The 24,776-nt window shown below is 45.6% G+C and overlaps 1 protein-coding gene across 2 annotated transcripts in view; it reads right to left on the reverse strand.

Annotated features, from left to right (window-relative positions):
• The window catches only part of TMEM71 (transmembrane protein 71), a 637,748-nt gene that overhangs the window by 172,177 nt on the left and 440,795 nt on the right, over positions 1 to 24,776 (reverse strand). The window contains exon 6 of one of the 2 annotated variants that reach the window (XM_069621648.1): positions 15,117 to 15,296. The exons of the other annotated variant lie outside the window; for it this stretch is intronic. Within the exon in view, the coding sequence (XP_069477749.1) occupies positions 15,117 to 15,296 (180 nt within the window). The remainder of the gene's footprint in view (positions 1 to 15,116; positions 15,297 to 24,776) is intronic. 2 annotated transcript variants of the gene reach the window in all.

Below are 24,776 nucleotides of genomic sequence, written 5' to 3' on the forward strand. Positions count from 1 at the left end.
ACAGCAGCTCTGCTCACCTAACTGGTGGCTACCAACTGTGCTCCAATGGGCTAATGCTTTTTCCTACTCTGGGCATTGCGACTGGGACTAATCACCAACCCTTATATACCTGTGGCTTCCAGGGCTTGGAAACCCGAGACTATCTTGACTATTTTATGATGAGGACTTTTCTTGCCAACTTCTTTGGCGTCTCGTCTTAGGTCCAGTATCACCAGTTGAATGACTTCTCCAGCCAGGCCATCTTTCACCATTTATGGATTGCTTGTATAGGCCACTTACTGCAGTGAAATCCCTCTTTGTCCTGGTAAAAAAGGGGCTTTGGATGACATTCAGGCACGTAATTTATGTAGGGCATCTTTTGGTATCCATGTTTTAGGGGACACAAAGCTATCCCAGCAGCCAAGACTTAACATAGTAGTCAAAATCCACACCTGCAATGTTACTGGCTGATTCCTGCAATTTTGGGCATGTGCGCAAACACCAATTCTTGAACTGAACCACATGTTTGTGCTTCGTCAATTGGTAAATACATTTAGCTAATTGTGTCTATGTAGGCTGTTTTGTTTTACTGAATACAGCACATTTAGGATTGTAATGCTGCTTTCAAAGAATCAGCAGGCCTGCAAGACCATCAAACTGGTAGATTCTGAAGAATATCTTGTGTGTGATAGCTTAGTCCCCGCCTTTCTGTAGCATGATGAATGCAATAACCCATCGTTTATCGGGTACACTGTGATATTAGCGAATCAATAAGTAACAAACATTTTTAACAAAACATTTTTAACGAAAAGTACTGCATTTCTTCTTTTTTATTTGGGTGTCCCATCGAAGCTCCCCATTTCACTTTGTTTATAACCCCACTCCAAACCCCTCCCCACCCATTTTAACACCTAACCCCACCCCATATATAAAATGTTTCGTTAAAAATGTTAGTTATTTTCTTTTCGTTATTATCACTGGATACCATTGATCGTTTTGGCTGCGATCCTATGAAATAATTATTTTTAGGTATGTAGTTATCTTAGGATGTTTGTGCGATTAGAAGGGAGCATGTGCACAGCCACCTTTTCCTGTGACCTAACTAAAATAAAATATAAGGAAACATTGGGTCTCATTATGATACTGGCGGTATCATTTTTTTTCCGGCGCCCGCGAATGGGCAATTACCGAGTCATTACAACCTTGTCGAACCGGGTAATTGCCCATTCGCAGGCGCCGGAAAATATTCTTCCCCATTTCCATTTGAGCCCAATAGGGTTCAATGGGAATGGGGAAGCCGGATGCACCGGCACCATTCGTGAATGGGGCTGGTTCATCCGACATGCTTTGCTCGCAGGTGCCGGTATGCCTGCCAGGTCAGACCTGGCGGGTGCGGTAAGGCACCCGCGAGCAGAACTCGTAGTTTGCAGGTCCGGTAGTAACAGCGCCGGTAGCTTACCGGCGCCGTTACTACCGGACCGGCAAACATTTAATGAGGCCCATTATCTACTTATTAGCACTTCTTGGCTCTGCCCTGGGGTGGGGTGTAATGGCAATAATACCAGTGGTGGCTGGGTCGGCTGGTAATGGCACTGGAGCATGGTCAGAGGAGTTGCTAGGGGGGCTGAGGAGGCCAGAGCCTGGGTCTTTTGGTTGTAGCCCCAGATAGAAGCTCGGGGGCTACAGCCAAAAGGCTGGCTAGCCCTGAGTCTGACAGCCCTGACATTAGCCTAGCCCCGGAGATCTAGCAACGCACCTGAGCATAGTGTTAAGGCCCTTGCTACTTTTATGCCTATAACTTGTGCCCCAGGCTTTTACCAGCCGGTCCAGCCTGCCACCAGGGGTATTACTGCTTAACTGCTCGCTCATTTAGAGCAGTGTTCATAGAGCTCTCTGGGTGCCTTTGTCTGAGTTTTGGTGATTGCAAGCAGCAAATGTTGTAGCTGAGTCTTCAGTGGTGGCATGGGTTATACTCTAGGGCCTTAACCCAGTGGGAATGCAGGAGGATGACCAAATCTCGCCTCACAGGTGATTTTGAGTATGTGAAAAACATGAAATGAACTTGGATATTCTATTCTATTTATTCATTTATATTCATGGAGGACCAATGATCTTTTCATCACAAAAGAACGTACAATAGATAGGAAATCAGATTTGACCGGAAATAGTGAGCTTCTTACAATGGGGTGAGTGTGAATGACATTCTGATCAGATTCTGACCAGTATGTGGAGGGGATAAAATGGAACAATCACTGGGGACAATACATAGGTGGACTTACTTTTTATTGAACATTTGTATGGCGCCTATATAGCAAAAAGTGTTTCCAGTCGCCATCAGACAAAAAGAGCGGGGGGCACAGGAGAAAAATCATAATAACGGACCTAATGGGTGACATTCGGATCATGCAAGGGCAGTAACAAGAAGTGTGGATGAACAGGGCAAAGGATGGGATAGGGAGAAGAGGAAGGGATGTGATAGGGAGAAGAGGGAGAGGTGCAGGAGGGAGAAGGCACCATAGCCTTGACAAGTGCTAAGGGGAGCCCAGGAGGGCAATCTCTCAGGGAACCAGGGCTGGGGTCAACTAGTGCAAAGACAGGGGTGGACCAGACACAGTAGGCTAGTCAGGGAAGGGTGCCCGAGGGCAAGTGCTGGTAAAGGTGTGCAGGTGAAGACGGGTTGAAGACTAGGGCCTGGCCGCAGTAAGACTCATAAGGGACACAGGCAACTAGTTGCAGCAGCAGGTGGAGATTAGCAAGGGAAGGAGGTGGAGTAAAGGAAGGTCTTGCAAAGCTTCTGGAACTTGAGATCCGGCTCAAGCGGGAGAGGGGCAGGGAGGCAGTTATAGAGGGAGGCTCCTGCCGAAGAAAGAGATCTACCCCCACTCTCTGCTTGGAGAAATGTCTGATCTGCAGAGAGTTGGAGCTAGAGGAATGAAGGGCTTTAGCAGGAAGGTATTAAGGGAGAGAAAGGTGGATGTAGAGAAATACCGGGCCCGAGAAAGCCTTAGATTAAGGACAATCAACATTGGACATTTTTAAGTGCAGGTAGGTGGTACAGCCAGCTGTGTGAGCGATGTGACCATGATAAATGAAGTGCTAAAGCAGAGTTAGAGAAAGTGAGGTACAGAGGCAGGGAAATGTTAGCTAGAAGGCAGATGAGAGGTATGTTAAGAGAGTAACTCAGACGTGAGGAGGTAAGCTTTTAGTTTGGTTTGGAACAAATCGATGTGAACTGTTTCTAAAATGTCCGGGGGAAGAGATTTCCATGCAAGTGGAGCAATAAGAGAGAAAGAGCAGAAGAGGAAGCACAGGGAGGGCGAGATGCCACAATGGTAGTCGAGGAAGCAGAGCGTAGATTACGAGAAGCCTTGTAGAGTTAGATAAAGGATGAAAGATACAGTGGTGCCTTACTGTGGATAGATTTGTGGACCAGGAGAAGACATTTTAATCTGGCCCTGTTTGGTGACGATACAATGGAAGTAGGTGTGAAGTGAGGAAGTTCAAAGAGAGCCCTGTTAGCAAAGTTAATGATCTTGTCGAGAGGACAGAAAGCGTAGTTGAGGGAGACCAAAGAGGATGCTGGCACAGTAGTCCAGTTTAGGAAAGGCAAGAGTGTTTAGGAGATGCTTGGCAGTGTTGAAAGGATGGAGGTGCTTGATTTTCCTAATATTAAGGAGTGTGAGGTGAGCCGAAACTTCAGTTTTGAAGCTGGAAGTACAGAAGATGGCATAGATAACACAGAGGTTTCTAGCTGAAGAAGAGAAGGGGAGATTCACGGGTGGCTACTGGATAGGCAAGGGAAGAGATGAGAGAGAGTGTTTGGCAGGGAAGACGGGCAGAGAGTGCAAAGCCTTTCAATATTTAATGGCATCAAGGCTGTTGGAATTTTTTTTAGAGATCAGAGGAGAATTCAGGAAAAGATAAGACGATTTGGGTGTTGTCCAAAAAGAGTTGGTATGAGAACCCAAAAGAGGAGATTAGTGGCCCAAGAGCAGAGGTGTGGAGTGTAAAGAGAAGAGGACCCAAGTCAAAGCCTATTAGAACACCAACAGTTAGAGGAGTGAGTTCAGAGGTGGTGTTGTTCCGGGAGACAGAGAAGTGTGAGGTGCCAGGTAGGATTCAATCCAGGCAAGGGCTTTATCATGAATCCCAAGAAAAGAGTGAGTATTAAGGATATCAGAGTGATCAACAGTGTCAAAGGCAACAGAAAGGTCAAGGAGAATTAGAATAGAGGATAGGTTGGAGACCTGAGCAGAGGTGATGAAGTTGGACACATTCATGAGAGCAGTTTCTGTGGCATGACAGGAGCACAAACCTGCTTGTAGGGGGTCTCGAAGGTTTGTGGATGTCTGGGAAATGTGTAAGACAGTTGAACACAACCCTTACAAGCACTTTAGAGTAGTGCAAGAGGAGAGACACATGGCAAAAGTTAGCCAGTAAGTTCAGGTCAGCCCTTTTTTAGGAGAGGGATGAGCATGGCCGTTTTGAACATAGAAGGTAAGCAAGCGGAGTTGAAGGACACGTTGAACAGTTCAGTGAGTTGAGAGGCCAATAAAGGGCCAAGAGGCTTCACTAGCTGAGGAGCAAGAGGGTCTGATGGGGCACCAGAGGGTTAGTCTTCAACAGAAGAAATAGGACTTCTTCAGTATTCGTGTGGTTAAAGTGCGAGATCGTGGAAGAGGATAATGGTAGGGTAGGCGGAGTGTAAAATATGGCAGGAGGCAGTGTGAGGAAGGTCAGGAGAGAGTCTGTGCATTTTTATAATGTTTGCAGCAAAGTATTCTGCTCGGTCATAAGATGTGAGCATGGAGTGGATAGTCATACGTTTAGGAGGAGTGAGGAATGAGTTCAGGGTGCCCTATAGCCAGTGAAGATGGTTGGATAGTCACAGGTTTAGGAGGAGTGAGGAATGAGTTTAGGTTGCCCTATAGCTGAAGAAAATGTTTTGAGTGACTTGAGAGGGTTCAAGGCAGAGAGGTAGAGTTGCAGGTCCTCATGAAGGTGGGTACGACTCCATTTGCGCAGCAGCTGGTGCATGTCTGTGCAGAGACAATCTATGAATGGATTGAACCATGGTTGAGGACGCTGAGACTTAGGGGTGAAAGTTAGCAGTGGGAAGTGAGAGGAGAATTAGTTATATAGTACGGATTGGAATCTGGAGAAGGCAGTGTTAGTTGATGACACATCAAGTGCCAAGACAGAGATTGAGAACTGTAGGCCTGAGAGAAAGGAAGGAATGGCAGAATGTTTACATGTCCTTTAAGTACTAGGTGAGGCAAGTGGTGAGGAGAGGTCAGAGTATGGAAAGGAGACGGTGGTGGAAACAATGAAGTGATCAGTTACGGATGGTGTGACAAATGTATTAGTGGCTAAGAGAGAGGTGGCGATGAATAGGAGATCCAAAGAGTTACCCCTGCTGTGGGTATGTAGGATATGGATAGAGTGGAGAGTGTGGACACTAAAAAAATGAAGCTCAGATTTCTGAGAAGGGGTTGGGGAGGGAAGGTTAAAGTTACCTAAGAGAATGGGGTGATGTTTAGTGGAAAGAGAATCAAGGGGTTGCCCAATTTCATCAAAGGATGATGAACCGAGGGAGGCAGAGCAATTTTAGAGATGGAGAATTCAAAGGAGGTAGGTGAGGATTTGGAACTGGAGATTTGTGAGGAGTTGAGGCGGGAAGAGAGTAGATGTCCGACAGCTCCACCTCTCTCAGTCAAATGAGGGGAGAGAATGAAGGATAATTTGGAATCGTGTAGGGCTGCCAGAGTGGCAGTGTCAGATGGAGATATCCAGGTTTCAGTGATAGCAAGGAGGTCTAGGGGAGGAGAGCTGGCGTGAAAGTAGTCAGTGATAAAGGAAATTTTGTTGCATTCAGACTGAGTATTGCAGAGTGCAATGTTCAGTTAATATGGTAAGGAAAAGAAAGTAGAGAGGTTGAGTCACAGTGGAAGATCAGTGAGGTGGATAGGTGTTAGGGGAGGTATGATTAGCTCACAGGCTTTGTTTGTTGGAAGAAGGAGGTGCGACAGAGATGGAGTAGTGGCAGTTTAAGATGTGAGTTTTATGATAGGGATGGGAAAGGGGGAAGTTGTAGCGTGACTGCAGAGAGTGTAGGAAGATGTGAGTAGGAAGAGCAGCAGGAGCAGCAGGAGCAAATGCATAATAGGTAAGTACTGCAGAGTGAAGAGACATCACAGTCATTTGCTAGCTAGGGGTACTCACAGGTGCAGCAGGGAGCAAGGCAAAAGAGGCAAAGAGGCTGATCAACGGCTGGTCTTAACCCTTCACTGGGGCGACCTCGGCTGGATGCCCCATAGGATTTCAGAAGTGATGACACATGCTCTTGTCATCTGATCGCCTAGTCCATCAGTGGGTGGTCTCTCTGTACCTGGTGTTGCTGGGATGAGGCGATTTCTTCCTGATTGTTGTTACCAAAGAAGCCTCTTGTGGCCTTCAGCTGGCGATTGGGCCGACTCAAGATGGCCACAGAAAGTGATATCACCAATCCAAAGTGGCTGCAGGAAGCGATGTCAACGATCCAAGATAGCCACAGGAAGTTATGTCACTTAACCAAGCTGGCCAAAGTAGGTGACGTTACAGACAGAAAGTGAAGCCACAATTCCAGGATATTGCGACATGAAATATTGTGTGCCATAAAAACTGCACGTTTTTGCAGCACAACATTGTATTTATTGTTGCATTTCTGTCTGATTAAGAGGCCCCTGCAAAAATACCATAACAAGTACAATATGTGCTGCAAACCTTGCATTTTATATGCCGCACAATATTTCATGCCACATTATCCTGGAGCGTCTGCGCACAAACCAGAAGTGATGGCACATGCTCTTGTCACCCGATTGCCTACTCCATCAGTGGTTGGTCTCTGATTTTGTCCCTGGTATTGCTGGGGTGAGGCCCGGTTTAATCAGTTAGCCGCAGAACCCTCTTGGTTAGAGGGAAAAAAGGTCAAGGTCTTAGAGATGACAAAAAGCTTTTGCTGGCATTTCCGCCTTTCCCGGGGGTGTCACAGATCGTTTAGACTTTATTTCTTTATTTAATGCATATTTGTGAGGTGCCTATACAACAAATGGTGTTTCAAGGTGCCACAAGACAAAAAAAGGCGGGGGGGGCAATGGAGAAAGATACAATAACGGTCCTACTAGGCCTTGTGACATTCGGATTGTGCAAGTGCAGAACAAGAAGTGTGAGGGAGATGGGGGGAGGGTGTGGGTGCACTGCGCAATAGGCAAAGTCCTAGGGTGGGAAGGGAAAAGCAGGGTAAAGAGGAGCAGGTGCAAGTGCTCAGGGTATGCCAGGAAGGCAAGTGCCAGGGATTGCAGTGATGTGGGTCCACATGCTAAGTGCGAGGAAGGGGGGTGGATTAGGTAGGGGGGTCTGGAGCCCTATAGAACTCAGAGGGAACAACGCAGTCAGTCACTGTGGCAGAGGGAGGAGTTTGCTGCAGATGGAGAGAGGGAAGGAAGAGGAGAAAAGGAGGGTCTTGAGGAGCTTCCAGAACCTAAGGAGAACTGGCTCAAGTCTGAGAGGGGTAGGGACACCGTTCCAGGGGGAGACACCTGCAGAGGAGAGAGATCTATCCCCTACACTCTGCTTAGAGAACTGTCTGACCGGCAGAGAGTTGGAGCAAGAAGACCAAAGGGCTCTAGCAGGGAGATATGTAGGGAGAGAGAGTTGGATGTAGCAGGGTCCCAGACCCCAGAAGGCCTTGTGGATGATCCAGAGGGTCTTGAATTTGATCCTCGCAGCAACCGGTGGAGGCAAGAAGAGAAGAGTTGAGGTCAGACCACTCCGAGAGGAAGAGGAAGAGAGAGGAAGAGGGAGACCATACTAGGCGTCCTCTAGATGGTGGCGAGAGTCAGCAAGAGCGAGAGGGAAGGAGCGACACCAAGCCTGCAGATGAGGCATTCGAAGGAAGAGTAGGTGTGAGCGGGACCCTACAGGTCGACTCACTCCTTTCTGAAAGGAAGAGTGAGCTTTGGCATTTTCCGGCAAGGGTCACACCTTCTCAGGATGTCTCCAGTAGTACCACAACAAGTGTAGGGGATGCTACCTATTCAGATAGGGACTATTGACTATTGACCCAGGAAGAAAAAGAACATTGTCATAAGGCTGTCATTTGTTTATATTGTGGGAAAACAGGGGACTTTGTGCAGGATTGTCCTGGAAAACCGGCACGTCGGACAGGAAAAGACAAGGCTCGTCCATAGAGGGGGCATGTGGAACAAGCCTTGGCGCCACAACAAGAAAGTATGATGACAGTCCATATCTGTCTATCCATGTGTTTGAAGGTAGAGGGTGAAGAACCTATATATGATGATGCGTTCCTTGACTGTGGATATAGCTTTTGCTCACTTGCACAGAGTCCCAATGATACTGAAGGAGAAACCAGAACTGGTAAGTGCCATATACGGTTCTGCCCTAACATCACTCATATTACACACTGCACTAGTGTAGTGCTTCATATTGAACAGATAGCCTTCGATATCATCACAGTCCCAAATTTTGTCATTATATTACGTTTACCATGGCTATCTCTCCATAATTCTGACATTGATTGGGAAGAGAAAACTGTACCTTTTTGTTACTCAGACTGCGAAGAACATTGTTTACAAGACAACTGAGATCCACACAGCCCTAGTCGAGCCCTTCTCTCCTCTGTACATGACAGTGGTGCCTTGCATACAGCCCTTCCAGAAACCTACCATGATTTTATTAATGTTTTTGATAAGAAGGAGGCTGAAAATATACCTCCCCATATAGAGTACAATTGCCCTTTTGGCGCATATATCCCCTCACTCAACCCGAAGATCAACATTTCCATGATTATTTGAAGAACTCCCTCCAAATAGGTTTCATTAGGCATTCTAAATCACCAGCAGCGTGTCCCCACTTTTTTGTTCCCGAGAAAGGAGGCGAACTAAGGACATGTATAGAGCATAGGGCTATACACACCATCACATCAAGAATAGATACCACAGCCCATTATTTCCTTTTTACTGGAATAGGAACAGGGGGCAGTTGTATATGCCAAGTTAGACCTGCGTGGGGCCTATCACTTGGTTAATGTCTAGATCGGGATGAGTGGAAGATGGCATTTCGTACTCCCTATGGTTTATTCGAGTATACCGTTATGCCTTGCGGACTTTGTAATGCAACTGCCACTTTCCAAAATGTCATCAATTACATATATTGTGACATTCTGGATGTGTTAATTGTTATATAGCTCAACAATATCCTGTTTCTTTCTCTGTTCCTGATACAATATGTAAATGATTTTGGAGAAGTGGTGCAATGGTCACAGGAACATTGCTTGTTCGCTAAGCTACAAAAGTGTGTTTTCCGCTAAGTGGAGTTCTTGGGATACATTCTGATATCAGAAGATGTGGTCATGGATGAACGTAAAGTGCATGCATTTCTTTCTTGGCCAATTACATTCTCCCTGAAAATGTTACAATCCGTTTTAGGATTTGCCAACTTTTATAGGAGATTTATCAGAGAAAACATCTCTTTTTAGGTGAGTATCCGATGCACAGAATGCATTTGTGGTTTTCTAAGAAGCACTGTTTGTGGTAGAAGTGAAGGCTTCAAATACTGCCGTGGTGGCAGTTCCATCACAAGGCTATCAACAGGCACAGCGTCTTCACCCAATAGCATTTTTTCCTGTAAGTTTACAATCACAAAAAACATGAAACTGTTATGGATAAAGAGTTACTAGTGATTGAAGATGCTCTCCCGGAATGGAAGCACCACCTGTTGGATTCTGACCATATGGTACAGGTGTATACTGATCACAAGAATCTCCAAGCCTTGAGTAGGGCCAGGTGTACCAGTATGAGAGAAGCACGCTGCCATCTGTTTTTCTCAGTGTATAACATCATTGTTACATATCGTCCTGGTACCAAGAATTATAAAGCAGATGCCGGTTTTCGGACTGATACAGAAGGCAAACAAGAACCAGAGAAAATCCCAAGGCATGGGTGAGCAGCTTTATTCATGGAAAACTATGATTCCTACCTCTGAAATCCCCTTAGAGATTGAGGAACATCATGGGCTCCCTTTCTGGAATACATCTTTCTATCTTCCCACCAGAGAACTCTAGCAACAAGCAGTTAGGTGTTGCCATGACACCAAGCTTGGCAGACACCACACTTTCCAAAAACACTGGACCTGCTATAACGTTGGGCATAGTCGCCATCCACGAGGGCTGACGTACGTCAACATATTCTTACGTGTGCGATTTGCTCTCAGAGCAAAAGACAACCAAGGCAACCAGGGAAAACCGTAGGATTCCTACATGTCAAGCCCATACCTCCAGTACCATGACACACTATTGATGGATTTTATTGTGAGTTGCCTCCTGTAGACAAATACGATCTAGACTAAGCAGGACTAGACTCATTTTCCAAAACTGGGTATTTCATATCATTTAGGGGTGTACCTAAAGCAACTGAGTTAGCTTGGTTATTTTCATCTTCATGGTCTTCAATCCAGTGTCATAACGGATAGAGAGTCCCAATTTACACTCATGTTTTGGAAGGCTTTAGCATCTGTGTTAGGCATCGATTTATGGTATTCTTCAGTCTACCATCCCCAAACAGATGGGCAGATTGAACAGCTGAACCAGAACCTTGAGCAATATTTACAATGTTTCTGTTCACATAACCAAGAGAGCTGGCTGTCACGACTCGGTACAGCGGCGTTCTCATACAACAATACTTTTCAATCTTACATCAAAGTGTCCCCTGTTTTTTGCCTCATATGGACATCACTGTGCATATTACCCAGTCCTATACCACAATGCTCATTGATCCCAACAGGAAATCAGATGGCACAACATGTTAGCAATTGCCCACTTCCATTTGTTAATAGCATTTCCTCATGTTTGTTCACATGTCTTCATCAATTGTGCATTTCACAGTCTTTCAGAGTCAACAAATTCACAACACTTCAGGGAACTCCCTTCATCAGCAGGACTATGACATACACATTTATAGAATGTATAACAGGTGCATAACTCTGAATCTGTTATTAACAAGAAATATAGCATCCATGACTGGTTTTGTTAACAACTTTCCCTCCTATTGGCTGTAACTGAAAAATGCTTCAGTGATGCCTCCCCTGCAATTATTTCTCATCTCCTCCCACCCAATCACTGCATGTGAGCCAAAAACAGACAGATTTGCACTGGTAATGTAGTCTTCATACAATTGGGGCCCAGAATTCAGATCTGTGGAATAGCTGTACTAATAGCCCAACCAGTTCTTTTGTTTGCACCCTGCTCTACCATCTTAAAAAACAAATTAAATGCAACTTTCCATAAGAAGATTTGTGACTAGGTACCGGGGGAACTTTTGCCTCTCCAAAAGAGCCTTCATCCTTGATGACCTTAACATCTGGACTGATGGCCTCAATAATCTTGTACTTGCTCAACTAAGGGTATGCCATTTTTTACTAAACCAATCGACATTTGATGCCACTGCAACCTAACTGATCCTGCAACTAATACACTCTGTTATACCTGTCATCATTAGAAATGTGCTTTTCCCTACATTCCCCTATTCAAAGGGGGCACCAAACCAGCAAAGGTATTGGACTAAAGCACACCCAGCCTGTACATAAATTCATGCAAAAATAGAAGATACCATCATCCAACAAAAGCCCTGATTAAATCCTCACTCTAATGCGCCAACTTTTAAACTTGTTAAATAAAGACTGATATACTCTGCGTGGTGAGTCAAATCAAATTTATTGCCTTAGTGTTGTTTTTACACTGGTCAAGATTTGACTTTAAGTTCTATTTCCACATTGCCTTAGTGTTGTTTTTACACTGGTGAAGGTTTAACATAAAGTTTTATTTTCAAAGAACACATTTATTCATTGTCTCGACACGTGTTTCCCCATTGTCAATTCCAATGGTTCCTCAGGAGAAAGAAAAAAATACTTTTTGGTCACATTAATGTAGCTATTTGAGCTTGATTTTCTTATTCCTTTATTGTAATCCAGCAAATTGTCAAAAAGCTTGATTTCTTTTGTAATAGTTAACCATTTTTAGTGGACTTAGTTCAATGGAGCTTTCTCTTCAAAATAACACTGGCCCTGCTAAGCCGCTCTCACGTCCTCGGCCGCTTGACCAGTGTGAAAACAACACTAAGGCAATACATTTGATTTGACTCACCAAGCAGAGTATATCAGTCTTTATTTAACAAGTTTAAAAGTTGGCGCATTAGAGTGATAATTTCTCGCATACCAATCAATTAAAGCAATTAGCTTGTGAAGTAGTCACACAAATATATGCAAGACACCCATGCTGATGAAGTCAAGTTTTTCCAGTGATTAATACCAATCATTTCAACAACTTAATTGGTGTCGCCAGGGTTGTGCCTAAGTTTGGCTACAAAATATAATTTTCCTGATTAAATCCTCCCCTACCTCAAAACAAAAGGTTCCACAGCACTGCACTGGCTTGCTTCCCTTCTCATCTCTCTTTGCTATCTGGTCTTTACACAGGGTATACCCACTGGACGCCCTAAAGAAGGTGCCATATACTTTCGAAGTATACAAGAAGCACCGAAACGTGTACACACTAAACAGCATATTGAAGAAGATTCAGGACAGAATAGACCACCATTCTTCTCGCACTTAGTGTGTCTAACAAATGTTTTGTGAACACGTTGGCTAAAATTTAAGATATCTTTTAAGGCCAAAGACTTAGACTTCTTTTCAGCAAATAATTACTCTGAGCATTTGAAATGAGAGACCTGTCAATAAAATTCCTCTCAAATGACTAATCGTAAAGGAAACTGTTCCTCATAGCACTTACAACTTCCCGGATATGCTTTAATTGTTAAGTGCAATTGTGTGTCATGAGGAATATGTCTTTCTAAGAATCACTAAAGCTAAATGTATGCTTCTCTCTATGTTGTACACCAAATCCTTGTCATTGAATATGTAAAGTGTAACATGGTTATATTTGATTTTTGTTTAGAACACTGTGTTTATGTATCACTGTGAATGTGTCAGTATTTTACCACACACTTGTTCCATATAAATTATTTTTTTTTCAATACACATGGTTATATATGGTTATTTGTCTTCTAGTTTTTACGTACAGGGCCTGAATCAATAGGGGCGTAGTACTAACTGCAGATACAGACATGGACCGAGACCAACGCAGAGGAATGTTGCAAGTTTCTCAGTAGTCCCCTTGTCCAAGACTTAGTGTAGATTCAGACAGGGACAAGGTAGGAACCAGTTGATGCCCCCACCAATGTAAGGAGGGCAATTGATAATCTGTACAATGGGAAAGGGGACACCTTTTTCTTTGTTGGCATATCCCTTCTCATGCAGCCAATCCCAGTGAAAAGCTGGATCCCAGATGATCTATGTAATGTAAAGTGCAAAGGCTGATTTATAGAAAGATGGAGGATCCTCACTCAGTCCTGGGGATTGCGTCATGTGTTACATTCATCCGTGCAACTACAGAACAGGACTGCCTGCTCCAGAGCAGAGAAAAACATCAATGATGTTGTGATTCAATTACTTTGCATTTCCTCATCTAAAAAAAGGTAGGAAACTTGTGGTTCTAAATATATTTTGACTTACTGCTCCTATCGGCCCTTGCCAGTATAGTCTATGGCCAGGAATCATGGTAGTTCGAGGGCAAAATCTTTGGAAAGTCACATGTTGTCTACCCCTGCTGTAGGGAAAAAGAAATGTCATACTGCTTACGAGTCCATAGGCTCTGACTATCTGATGGGTGTCTATATTAATACAATTGTCTCTCTGAGAGTAAATATCAGTTGAGTCTCCTCATCCATAGACTAGATTTGGTTATGCAACTTCTTCACCAAATGGGCTTCTGTTACTTCATCATTGTCGGTGATATCCTGAGTTCCATCAGAACCCCCCCCCACTGACATACGCAATGCTAAAGACAATAAACACAGTCTGCCCACACCCACTCCCATCATTATCAACCTCATCAATAAATATCTCTCTCTTTCTCTCACTCTCTTTCTTTTGATCGCTCTCTCATTCTCAAAGAGCGTTGTTCCTCAGGCCTTAATCCAAACCATCATCACACTGCCATCAAAGAAGGCAACTGCTGACTAGGATATTTTGATTAACTATCACCCAACATCAGGCCTACCTTACAGTGTAAATGCTTTGGAATCAATGCTTACTGCACAACCTTGCTCACAGCCTTTATTATGAGTGTGGTTGTAATGATAGAACAGGCCGTTATCACAAAATATCATGGCAAAAAGGCCATTATGTGGCCCCCCGCAATCCGTGTAATGGATGCAGGGGGCACCCTTTCAACATCCGGACCCATTATACCATTGAAGGGATGTGGGGGACTCCACTGCAACCCCCGCTCCCCTTATGCGGCATAATGGAGACACTTTTCCTGGGTCACACCACAGCCTTTTTGCCACGATTTGTTTGAAAACAGCCTTTTCACTGGACACCAGTTTATTTACCACTTAAATTTAAAATACCAATATAAAAACGTGTGTGCCCCTCAAATGAGAATGAACACTGGCAAATAACCTGTACTATGGGATCTTTCTCACTCAGAAGGGTCTTCAACCACATTTTAGATCCCTGTATCTTTCACAGACTAGACATATCCATTTGTACATCCGGCTGATCCCGTCCACAAGGACAGTCTGGCACCAAAATGTTTTTATGCCACTGATTATTGCCCAGAAGGTCTTAATCCTGATTGGCTAGAATGAATTCTAGATTCTATTCCAGGTACTAATATCACGTATAACTTCTATACTTTGAAAATAGTTTTTCCTAATTCAAAGTGGGCAAGAAATGTAGTTGGCTTTGTAGAATACATTTTCCCCTTATGCTGACATTATACAAGTTATTTTTCGTCACTTCACTGAACCTGGTTTATTTTTCATGGAAACATTTTCTAATTTATTCTTACCAATTTACTTGAGCACAGTCTTATTTTCCTGTACTAAAACACTTGATTGTAAGGCTTTTTCAGTATCTAAAACAATGCCTTTAACAAGCAATACGTTCAACCCTCCATAGACTCTATTCCATTATATTAAGTCTGCAAATTAAATCAAATAGATTGGGGTGAAATACATTACCAGTAATTTCCATTCTTTTAGAACATGAAGCAGTCTTTCCTGTGTTTGTGCTCAGAACTGGAGGTACGTGAATTGTAGGCCTATTACAATCTTCAGCAGGTAAAGTTACGGCCGGCAAAGGAGTCGGAGTCTCAGGTAGGAATGGCCTTTCACAATGTTCAGAGACAACATTTTGTGGATCTTTTTTACCAGTTAAAACAAAAATACATGTTATCGATGAAATATGTAGGAATACATACATTCATAAACGAGCACTATCTACAATAAAGTTCAAATATTCAAATGAAATCTCATCGGTAGGGTGGTGTCTACATTTCAGGCTTTTCAAAGACAAAGGGAAGCTCTATCTAAGGAGTATGTGGTGCTGGGAGAGATGATAGATAGAGGTGAACAGTTAATTACACTACGGTGAACCTCATTGAGACAGCCGCTTTTTGTGAAGGCTCGGGGTTAGATTTGGCTTGTAATTGCCTATTTACCCCTGGACAAGCACTTCAGTACCTAACGCTTAACTTCTCTAAGACTTAAGTCATCTATCCCCAGAGCAGACCATTCCACCTGTGCCCCGTCTCCATCATTCTTTCCCACTGACATCACACCCTGAAGGTTTGCACCCTTGAAGTGAATACAACCATCATTAGTTTATTACCTCTACCACCATGGCTTCCCAGTTAAACCTACCAAATATACACAAGATCTGTTTCCACCTCACCTACCAGGCTAAAACCTTGACTTCTGATCTAGCCTCCTAAAGCACCTTCTTATCTACTCCTTTGCCCCGACAACAAAATGCTACATTTTACAACTAGTGTTCGGTACATCCATTCCCAGCGCCCCTCCCACCACCCTCGCTCAGGCTACCTTACCATGCAACACAAGACCCTCTTGAAATTCCTTCTCTTTGTATTCAGAGCCATTCAGCAGTTTGGTTAGTTCTATATCCCTTTACTCCCCACCTCTCACACCATGCGATCCCAATACCTAAGCTATCTGTCTATTTGCCATACCTCTTGTGCTGCCTCCTACTTCTGCTCCTTCACAATTTCTTGCTGTTAGTACACCATACCCCATGACATTAAGAATATACCCACTGTGTAGGCATTTAAGACGGCTCCCAGAAAGCATCTCAAATCTAAGAAGATGCCACCTGGACATTACAGGGGATCATCCCTTTTCCTAATCCCTCAACAACCCTCAAAGGTGCAGACGTGCAGATAACTATAAATAATGTATATTCAGCATAGTTAGTCCGCTAACTAGTGTGTTTATGTGCAGTGTTTCTGACGAAAGGACTTTCTTTTATCAATAAATACTATAAGGAGTGGGTTCCAAATCTTTTGTTTCTTGGGCATATGTGGAGAGGTGTCAGATTAGGCTTTATGTTATATAGCATTTCAAGCTGGGTAGTTACAGAATTAGTGGACATCTGTGGCATTCTGTTTAAGATAATTTATCAGGTCTCTATTCAATTTAGGTAAGGGGAGAATCAGGGTACGTTCATGACACATATAACCAGTGTTGTATACCCCTTGTGTAAGCTTATGGAGAGGGCAACACTAGTTGGGTGTGTTGATGCATCATCCACTACCACCATGGCTAGTGTATTCGGAGAAACGTTCATTTGTTTAAATGACAATGAATTTAATAAAGTGTAGAGGAGCTGGTGGATGCCTCTTCTCTAGTCCCCGCCCCTTCACCACTGTCTTATTGGAGTAGCAGACGAAGAGCTACAATTGGGAACCCATGCACGAGTTTATGCGACATGTCCATACCGCGTCGATTGTATGAAAGACGATATGCACTCAGACAGCCATTCAGAAGATACCCTCACGTTGAGACAGTGGAAGGAAGTTACCAAGAAGGATGCCCACTGCTAATGTGCAAGAATGCGGCTGTGGGGATTATGGATGAATGCTAAATAAATGTCTGACGACAACAGAATGATGTCATGAAGAAGATATATAAACCTATGTTGAAACAATATGAAAATACTCAAGACTGATGATGTAACTAAAGCACGAAGAGAAACATGTACCTAAAAATGAAGTAATCATGCAAATAAGAAGATGAAGAAACTTGCTGACCAATAACTGTAAATACACGTAACGCAAGTTGAAAAAGCATATATATACTTGCTAAAAAGAGGTATATACACATAATGTTTAGGACGACCATTGGAAGAAAATGGATGACGGCTCGTGTTAAAGAATAAGCCCAGCTACCTCAAAATACGAACCTAGGATTGCAAATTGAAGAATTAATGAAGTAGCTGTTTTCATGTGCAGAATAAGGGAGTACGTTGACCTGAAGTCAAGGAGGCTACTTCATGAGATGGGTGCAAGGCACAAAGGGAGTCGAATGAACAGACCATGGCCTATGGATGAGTAGCGCGTTACACGAATTAAATAATAATAATTATAATAAAATTGCAATCTAGATTAACCTCTGCCTCGCTTGGATCATTATGTGTTTGCATAATGGTTATCTGGTGTGCCTCGTCCATTTCTTTTATGAGCTCCGAGGCCTATGGGCGAGTAGCGTGTTACAAAAAGTAAATAATAAATAATAATAATGTGCGTCAGATATATTTCTGCTAAGCTTAGGAGAGACAAGGATATTTCCAGATACCAAGTGTTGGACAAATCTGAAGGCAAAAGCCTATGTGAGGTGGAGTGAGCAAGCCCCTAAAGGCTAGAAGGGGTAATTACACCCTTTTTAATAAAATCAAATAGAAGTAATTGAGAGGCTGGCATGGACAAAATCGTGGTCTCCTAACATGTGATGAAGAACTCAAAACAGAGACTATTCATTAGAGCTTGAGTTAAGATAGTGGTGTGCTCACACTCCCAGGAATGTCCCAGAGCAGTGAGCAGACTACGAGGTCAAATACAAACGATAGACCTTGGCTAAGGATCAGGTCGATGAAATGCAATGGACTAATTGGGAAAAAGAATAAGTTAACAGAGCTTGGGACCTAGGTTTCGTTTTGTTCACATGCTGCTAAGGAGCCAAAAGTCCAAGGTTGGATAGGGTTGCCAACCAATCAAAAGGCATGCTACACACTTTCATACACAATGTTGCAGTTACTAGCCTGCTGCCATATTCTATGACGAGACGGAGGCGAGCATTATGCTTATCTTCTTTATTACTTTTTCCCACAGCAATTCAAAGAAACTTTTTATATATAAATTATTCTTTTTTTTTAAACTTTGTAACATTTTGTTCCTTCCAGGAGTTCCTGGAAGTGTAGAAATACTAACATAAGGTTAACACAGTTTGAAAACAAATCCATAGAGCTATACTCTGTGAAAGAAAATGTCCTTGGACTACCACAGCCCACAGTCCTCTGGGCCTCCTGTAGTTCTATAACACACTCCTCAAGCAATCCGGGCCAGCCTGCCCCTATAAGATGGTCTTGCTTGCTTCTCTCCTCCTTTCTTTGTTGCTGATTTCCCAGAGCTAAGTACCTTTTCTATTCATGTTAACCTCGCAGTAATCTTACTTTTGAAAGATATAGCATAAAACGTTGCGCACTTGCAGATATATTCAGGATTAGCGCTCTGGCGTTTTAATTAATGAGATGCGCATGCTTATGTAGACGTTCATGTTAATAAATTACCTCAGATATGTTAGTGAGCATCTTCGCGCGGCTCACCCGCGTGTAATTCCCAGAGCTGGGGCCGGAGCTGCGGGCGAACGCATTCGCATTAGGCTCCCGGCCCCTCCTCCTTCTAAGAGCACATTGTCAGGCCTACAGTCTCCCTCTCGGAGTGTCTAGGACCCAGCGGGAGCCAGCCGGCGCATATCGCGCCCCAGCAGCTACCGCGCGCGCTCAACCGTCGTTCCAAGGATATTTTGAAAGAGCGGTGGAACGCGACGCGGGCAGCTGCTGTTTTAGAGTTTTTTTGCCGGCATATTTGAAAAAACTAAAAAAAAGATGATTGCAAATAACTATTGGAGAGGTCTTACGAAGGGCACACATTATCTGGGCCAAAAAAGTAAACATACAGTTTACAGAGCCCAGGGGGTCAAGATCCACTACTCCAGAATGCAGTTCAGAAGAGTGGACAGAAGAACCCACACACAATGAGCAGGATCTCTCACACAGCTTTAAAATGGTCCTAGGGGACTCACTCTCCTACGCTGTAGCACAAGGTGTGCTCCCTCTTATGCAGAGGTTAGAACAGCTGGAGGCCATACTGAATGCTCAAACGCAGAACAGGAGAGATCTAAGAAGAGGGCGCTCAGCCCAGGCCTCAACGAGACACCCCAAACCAAGGGGTTGATCAAAAGGGCAGTAAAAAGGCTCGGCAGAGCAGAGACTCTATGACGCCCCCGAGCCATCCAGAAGGGGTAGGTTTGTTGCCCCAAGAGCCGGTTGACCCAGTGAATAGGCTGAAGGAAGCCTTCTTGAAAAGGGCAACGGTGCCAGGCTCTCGACTCCCGACCCTACGGGTGTATAATGTGGGGGAAGAAATGGATGCTGGATACACGCCAGATGAGGAAAGTGGGGAAGAAGAAGTACCCTTGCATCAACTGACAGAACAGATCCAGACGATGAAAGCTTGGGAAACATGTTCGATCCGGAGGCAATCCGACATCCAAAATCTACAGACTGGGTGCCATCACCCAGAGTGGCCCAATATATGACCCTCCACATAAGAAAACCCATTGACCGAGAGATTAGATGAAAGATGAGGGTGGAATTCCCCAGGCCCGAGTTGCCGGGTAAAGTTACTGACACTCCAGATCTCGACCCCAAGATGGTCACTTTCATCACGAAATCCGCCAAGGATATACGAAAAGGAGTAGAGAGAGCTTGGTGGGGTTGTCAAGATAAGCTTCTAGACCTTTCGGATCCTCTTGCACGGATTATGGACCTGGCCGAAAGGTCTATGGATACGGGCACTCTGGTAGACCCCCAGGTGCTAGCCAACTGGGCCCAGCACGCAGTCTGCCTACTGGGGAACGCGAATTGCGCTCTTTCATCCGAAAGAAGGCGCGGAGTGCTGTTAAAGATAGACAGCAAGCTGAGCGTCCTATCCTCGTACGAGGCAGGGGAAGGCGCGAAAGGTATGCTTTTTGGGCAGGCTTTCGCCAAAGAGATGAGTCAATTTGTGGGCACGTACTCCGCCCTGGAGAAGGCCCAATCTTCCATCAGAAGAATTTTTCCTGGGTGTGTTTTTGCCGGGACCGGACGCCAAAGGGGTCGGACGTCTGGTCGCTTCTTCTCTCAAAGAGCACCCCAAGGACCAAGGTCTCAGTACTGGGAGACGCGGCAGCAGGATCATTTCTTCCCGGCGAGAAGCCGTTTTCCGAGGAACAGGAGAGGAAGAGGAGCCTATAGACAGCAAAACGCTCTGACCGGTGAGTACGGGAACTACAACCCAAAAATAAGGGGGCAGGACAGCCGGATTTTTGCATGCATGGCGCAATTTAGCCAACGATGCGTGGGTTTTACAAGCAGTGTCAGGCATGACCTGAGAGTTCGTAGGTACCCCCTCGCAGGCGCAAGAACCAAGCCCAAAGCACAGAGTGAAGTAGTGCTGCTTCACAGCGAACTGCGCGACTTAGCAGGCAAGGGAGCGATAGAGCGAGAGACGCAAAGCTGCCCAGGTTTTATCAGCAATATGTTCCCGGTGCGCAGAGGGGACAAAGTCAGACCTGTGATAAATCTGAAAGGCCTGAACGAGTGGGTAGTGTACGGGCACTTCAAGATGCAGGGGATTCACCTCCTTTGAGATCTACTCAGGACGGGAGATTGGTTAGTCCACCTAGATCTCAAAGACGCCTATCTCATGATCCCTATTGCAGAACATCACTGGAAATTTCTTCGGTTCAGATGGAACGCGGAAGTGTGGTGGTTCACATGTCTTCCCTTTGGACTAGCGTCCGCCCCATGGGCATTCACCAAGCTCATGAGACCCGTTGCAGCAGCTATTCGCGAAAGGGAAATAAGAATGATTATGTACCTAGACAATATTTTGATTCTAGGACAGAGCGCGACGCTCCTACGAGAGCAAGCAGCATGGGTATGCAACCTAGTGACCTCCCTCGGCTTCATCATCAACATAGAGAAGTCAGACCTGCAGCCCGCTCAGTGGATAGAGTTCCTAGGGTTCATGATAGACACGAAGAGAGCTTTGCTAGAATTACTATCTCAGAAAGTGCGGGAGATACGGAAAGAGCTAAGGGCAGTGTTGGCAAAGAGAGTGAATTCCCTTCGCAATCTAGCCCGCCTGGTTATAGAATCAGATGCCAGCAGAGCAGGCTGGGGAGCCCGGTGTGGAGGGCTGCAGACAGGCAGGAAATGGTCTCAGGAAGAGCTCAAGCTGCACATAAACTTCTTGGAGCTTTTGGCAGGAACCTTAACAGTGAAGGCATTCACCCGAGACCGAGTGAGCTGCTGTGTCCTTCTCAAGATGGACAACATCTCAGCAGTCCGATACGTGAACAAACTCGGTGGGACATCTTCCAAGATGCTTGCGGAACTAGCCAAAGATTTCTGGCATCACTGTTTGAGCCAGCAGATATCAGTATCAGCAAACTATTTACCAGGCGTTCAGAACACAATAGCGGACTGAAATTCCCGATATCTGGTAGACTCTAGTGAGTGGAGACTGCTCCTGGGCATCTTTGATCGCATCCAGCAGTTGTGGGGGCCTTTAGATCTCAATCTGTTCGCCACCAGGCTCAACACTCAGCTTCCCAAGTTCTACAGCTGGAGGATAGACCCAGAAGCAGCGGGGACGGACGCGTTCTTGAAGCAGTGGTCAGGAGCCCTCCATTACGCCTTTCCCCCATTCATCATTTTGACGAGAACAGTAGCGAAAGTGAAGAGAGAACAGGCAGAGCTAGTGTTCATAGTCCCATTGTCCCAGCCATGGTTTCCAGTAGTGATGGAACTTTCTACGGATTTCCCGAGAGTGATTCCTCACAGGGGCAACATTCTGCAGAATCCCAACGGCCAGTTTCATCCCCTCATAGCGCATGGCTCGCACACCCTACTAACATGCCGGGTTTCAGGCAATATTGGGAGCTGCCAGGAATTTCGCAGCTCGCTGCAGATTGCATCAGAAGCTCATGGGCGCCTTCCACCATTAGGAGCTACAGTGCCGCTTGGGAACGATGGGCAGCGTACTGGTGTTCATCCCATTTCAGCACCTCTAGGGCACATGCTCAATTTCTTAGCACATAGATTTGAAGAAGGTTGTGCCTACAGAACGATAGGAGTATACAGATCTGCAATTTCAGCAGGACATAACAAGCTAGAGGGTCATCCGATAGGAGAGCATCCCACCGTGGTCCGGCTGTTGAGAGGTATTAGGCTAAGGAAGCCACCCGAGGCCAAATACTCAGTTCTATGGGACGTACGCAAAGTCTTTCAGTTATTCTTAGACTGGCCAGAGAACAAAGGCCTCTCACGTTCCCAGTTGTCGGGCAAACTGGCCATGCTACTGTGCCTCATAGCATGTAGGAGGGTATCAGATGTGTAAGCACTAGAGATCGACAGAAAGATTTTCTACCCGGACAGAGTAGCATTCAATGTAGCGAATAGAACTAAGTCAGATTCGACAGTTATTTCCTATCCATACTTCCCAAATAATGTAAAGTTATGCGTGGCACAGTGTATCAAAGACTATGAGAAAGCTACGGCAACATTGAGACCTAGAGGAGTGACGCAGCTATTAATTGCGCATAGGAAACGCTTTCATGCAGTAGTGACAGCCACCATAGCGCGATGGGTCAGAGAGGTGATGCAGTGGGCTGGAATAGATTTATCACAATTTTTGCGCACATTAAGCGAGAGGCGCGATGGCATCCAGAGCATTTGCAGCAGGCGTTCCTTTGCAGGAGATCATGAAAGCAGCTGATTGGTCTAATGAATGTAACTTTAAGACTTTCTATTTTAAGCCTGTCTCTCAGATTACAAACAGAATAATAGATAGCTTTGAACAAGCATAATGCTCACCTCCGTCTTGTCATAGAATTAATATTGTCCAGGCTTACAGCTCAGGCGATCTTGATTCTATTAAAGACAGGGAGGCGAGCTAAACCTTGCTTCTATTTCTACTGACACAGGAGGCAGAGCCTACATGGGGCTGTGGTGCGATGAGGAAGTGAGGGAGAAAGGAGAGGGGGGCTATGTAAGTGGGTATTTCAGTGGGGGGAGGGAACGTGTGGGCAGTGGGAGTGAGCAGGGGACATGAGCTGTGGGTTATTGCTCACAGAAAAGGCAACATGGAAAAAAGCCCAGCAGACCAGTGCCAGCAAGTAGAAATGGCGCAGATGTCCAGCGGCTATTCATGCCCACGTTCCGCAGCACCTGATGGCAGGTGCCTTCTCCAAGGGTGCTCATGCTTTGTTTGCTAGCATTTCATATTATGCCACAGAGGTGCTAATGGGGGCCAGATAGCACAATTTCAGCAGTCATATTAGATCTTGGAATTGATTTCCATAAAAGCGTGCTTTAACTATTTCAGAAAAAAGGTTTGATTCAATAGGCAGGATCAGGTTTTCCAAGTATAGTTATAGCACCCAACTATGGTAAATAATGTTGTGAAGATTGGCTCTTACATTTTACATCAGAATCCTTAACAACTAGAGTCAATGTTTCATGCTACCCCCCTGGGGAGAATGGTAGCTCCCAGGATCTGTATTGTGATCACATGGTGGTAACCATGTGACCGAACTAATAAAAAGGATGAGCCGCTTCCGGCTCGTCAGTCAATCCTAAACTGGCTCCAGTGTCGTCATTTCAGGCACCATGCTGGTGCCACACCGCGTGCAGGAGGCCCAATGGCAGGGCCCTGCACGAGGACGGTTCCTCTGCTGGGCAACACTGTCCCCCATGAAGGTACTGGCCGTGTGACCATGGCTGGTGGTGCAACCCCGGGCTGGGATCCCCCAGAACCAGGGCTGTAGTGAGCTGGGTGCCCCCAGACCACGTGTCTACCTCCGGTGATCCGGAGAATACAGGGTGACCACTGCTCATTGTCTGCTGCGTGAACGCAGCCCAAAAGACCATGGTGGGTGACCCCAACATCATCTGTGGCCCACTCCGGGAGCGGGCTGGTGCGGGCCCCGCAAGCTGGAGTTTGCGGGCTGCTGGTAGCTCGTGTGTGTACAGGCGGTGTTGGCCGCTCTGCGGGTGGCCCAGGGCCCCGTGTTGTTTATGGGCACGGGCCGTCTGGTGCCCGCAAGATGGAACGCGGCGTTGGCCGCTGCTGAAAAAGAGGCAGCGGTGGGGGCCGCACAATAGATGGACAAGTGCTGCTGAAGCGCCCTCGGCCGCGATGGAAAGGGGGCATGTACGCAGTGCCATGAGCCCGGCACCACGGAAAGACGAGCTCACTCTGAAGAGCGGACAATGGAGGCGAAGTGCCAAGGGGGCCGCCAAACAACTGAGGCAGCCCCGATCACATGCGGTGTCGGCTGCCACAAAGGAAAGGTCCTGTGGGAGCGCCAGGCGCCCGCTGAGTGAGGACAAAGGACCACGATACGAGGCGGGCCCATCAACACCTGGGCCAGCAACGAAAAAAAAATAGGAAGGAATCAGAGGCCTCAGCGGACCGATACACGAAAGGGGGCGTGGCCTGGAGCGAGGCCCGGGCCTGCGGCTGTGAGGATGGGCGAACGCTGCAGCCCAGCCCTCTCAAC

The sequence above is a fragment of the Ambystoma mexicanum genome, chromosome 5q (assembly GCF_040938575.1).
Source record: "Ambystoma mexicanum isolate Mex_15411 chromosome 5q, UKY_AmexF1_1, whole genome shotgun sequence".
Classification (NCBI taxonomy): domain Eukaryota; kingdom Metazoa; phylum Chordata; class Amphibia; order Caudata; family Ambystomatidae; genus Ambystoma; species Ambystoma mexicanum.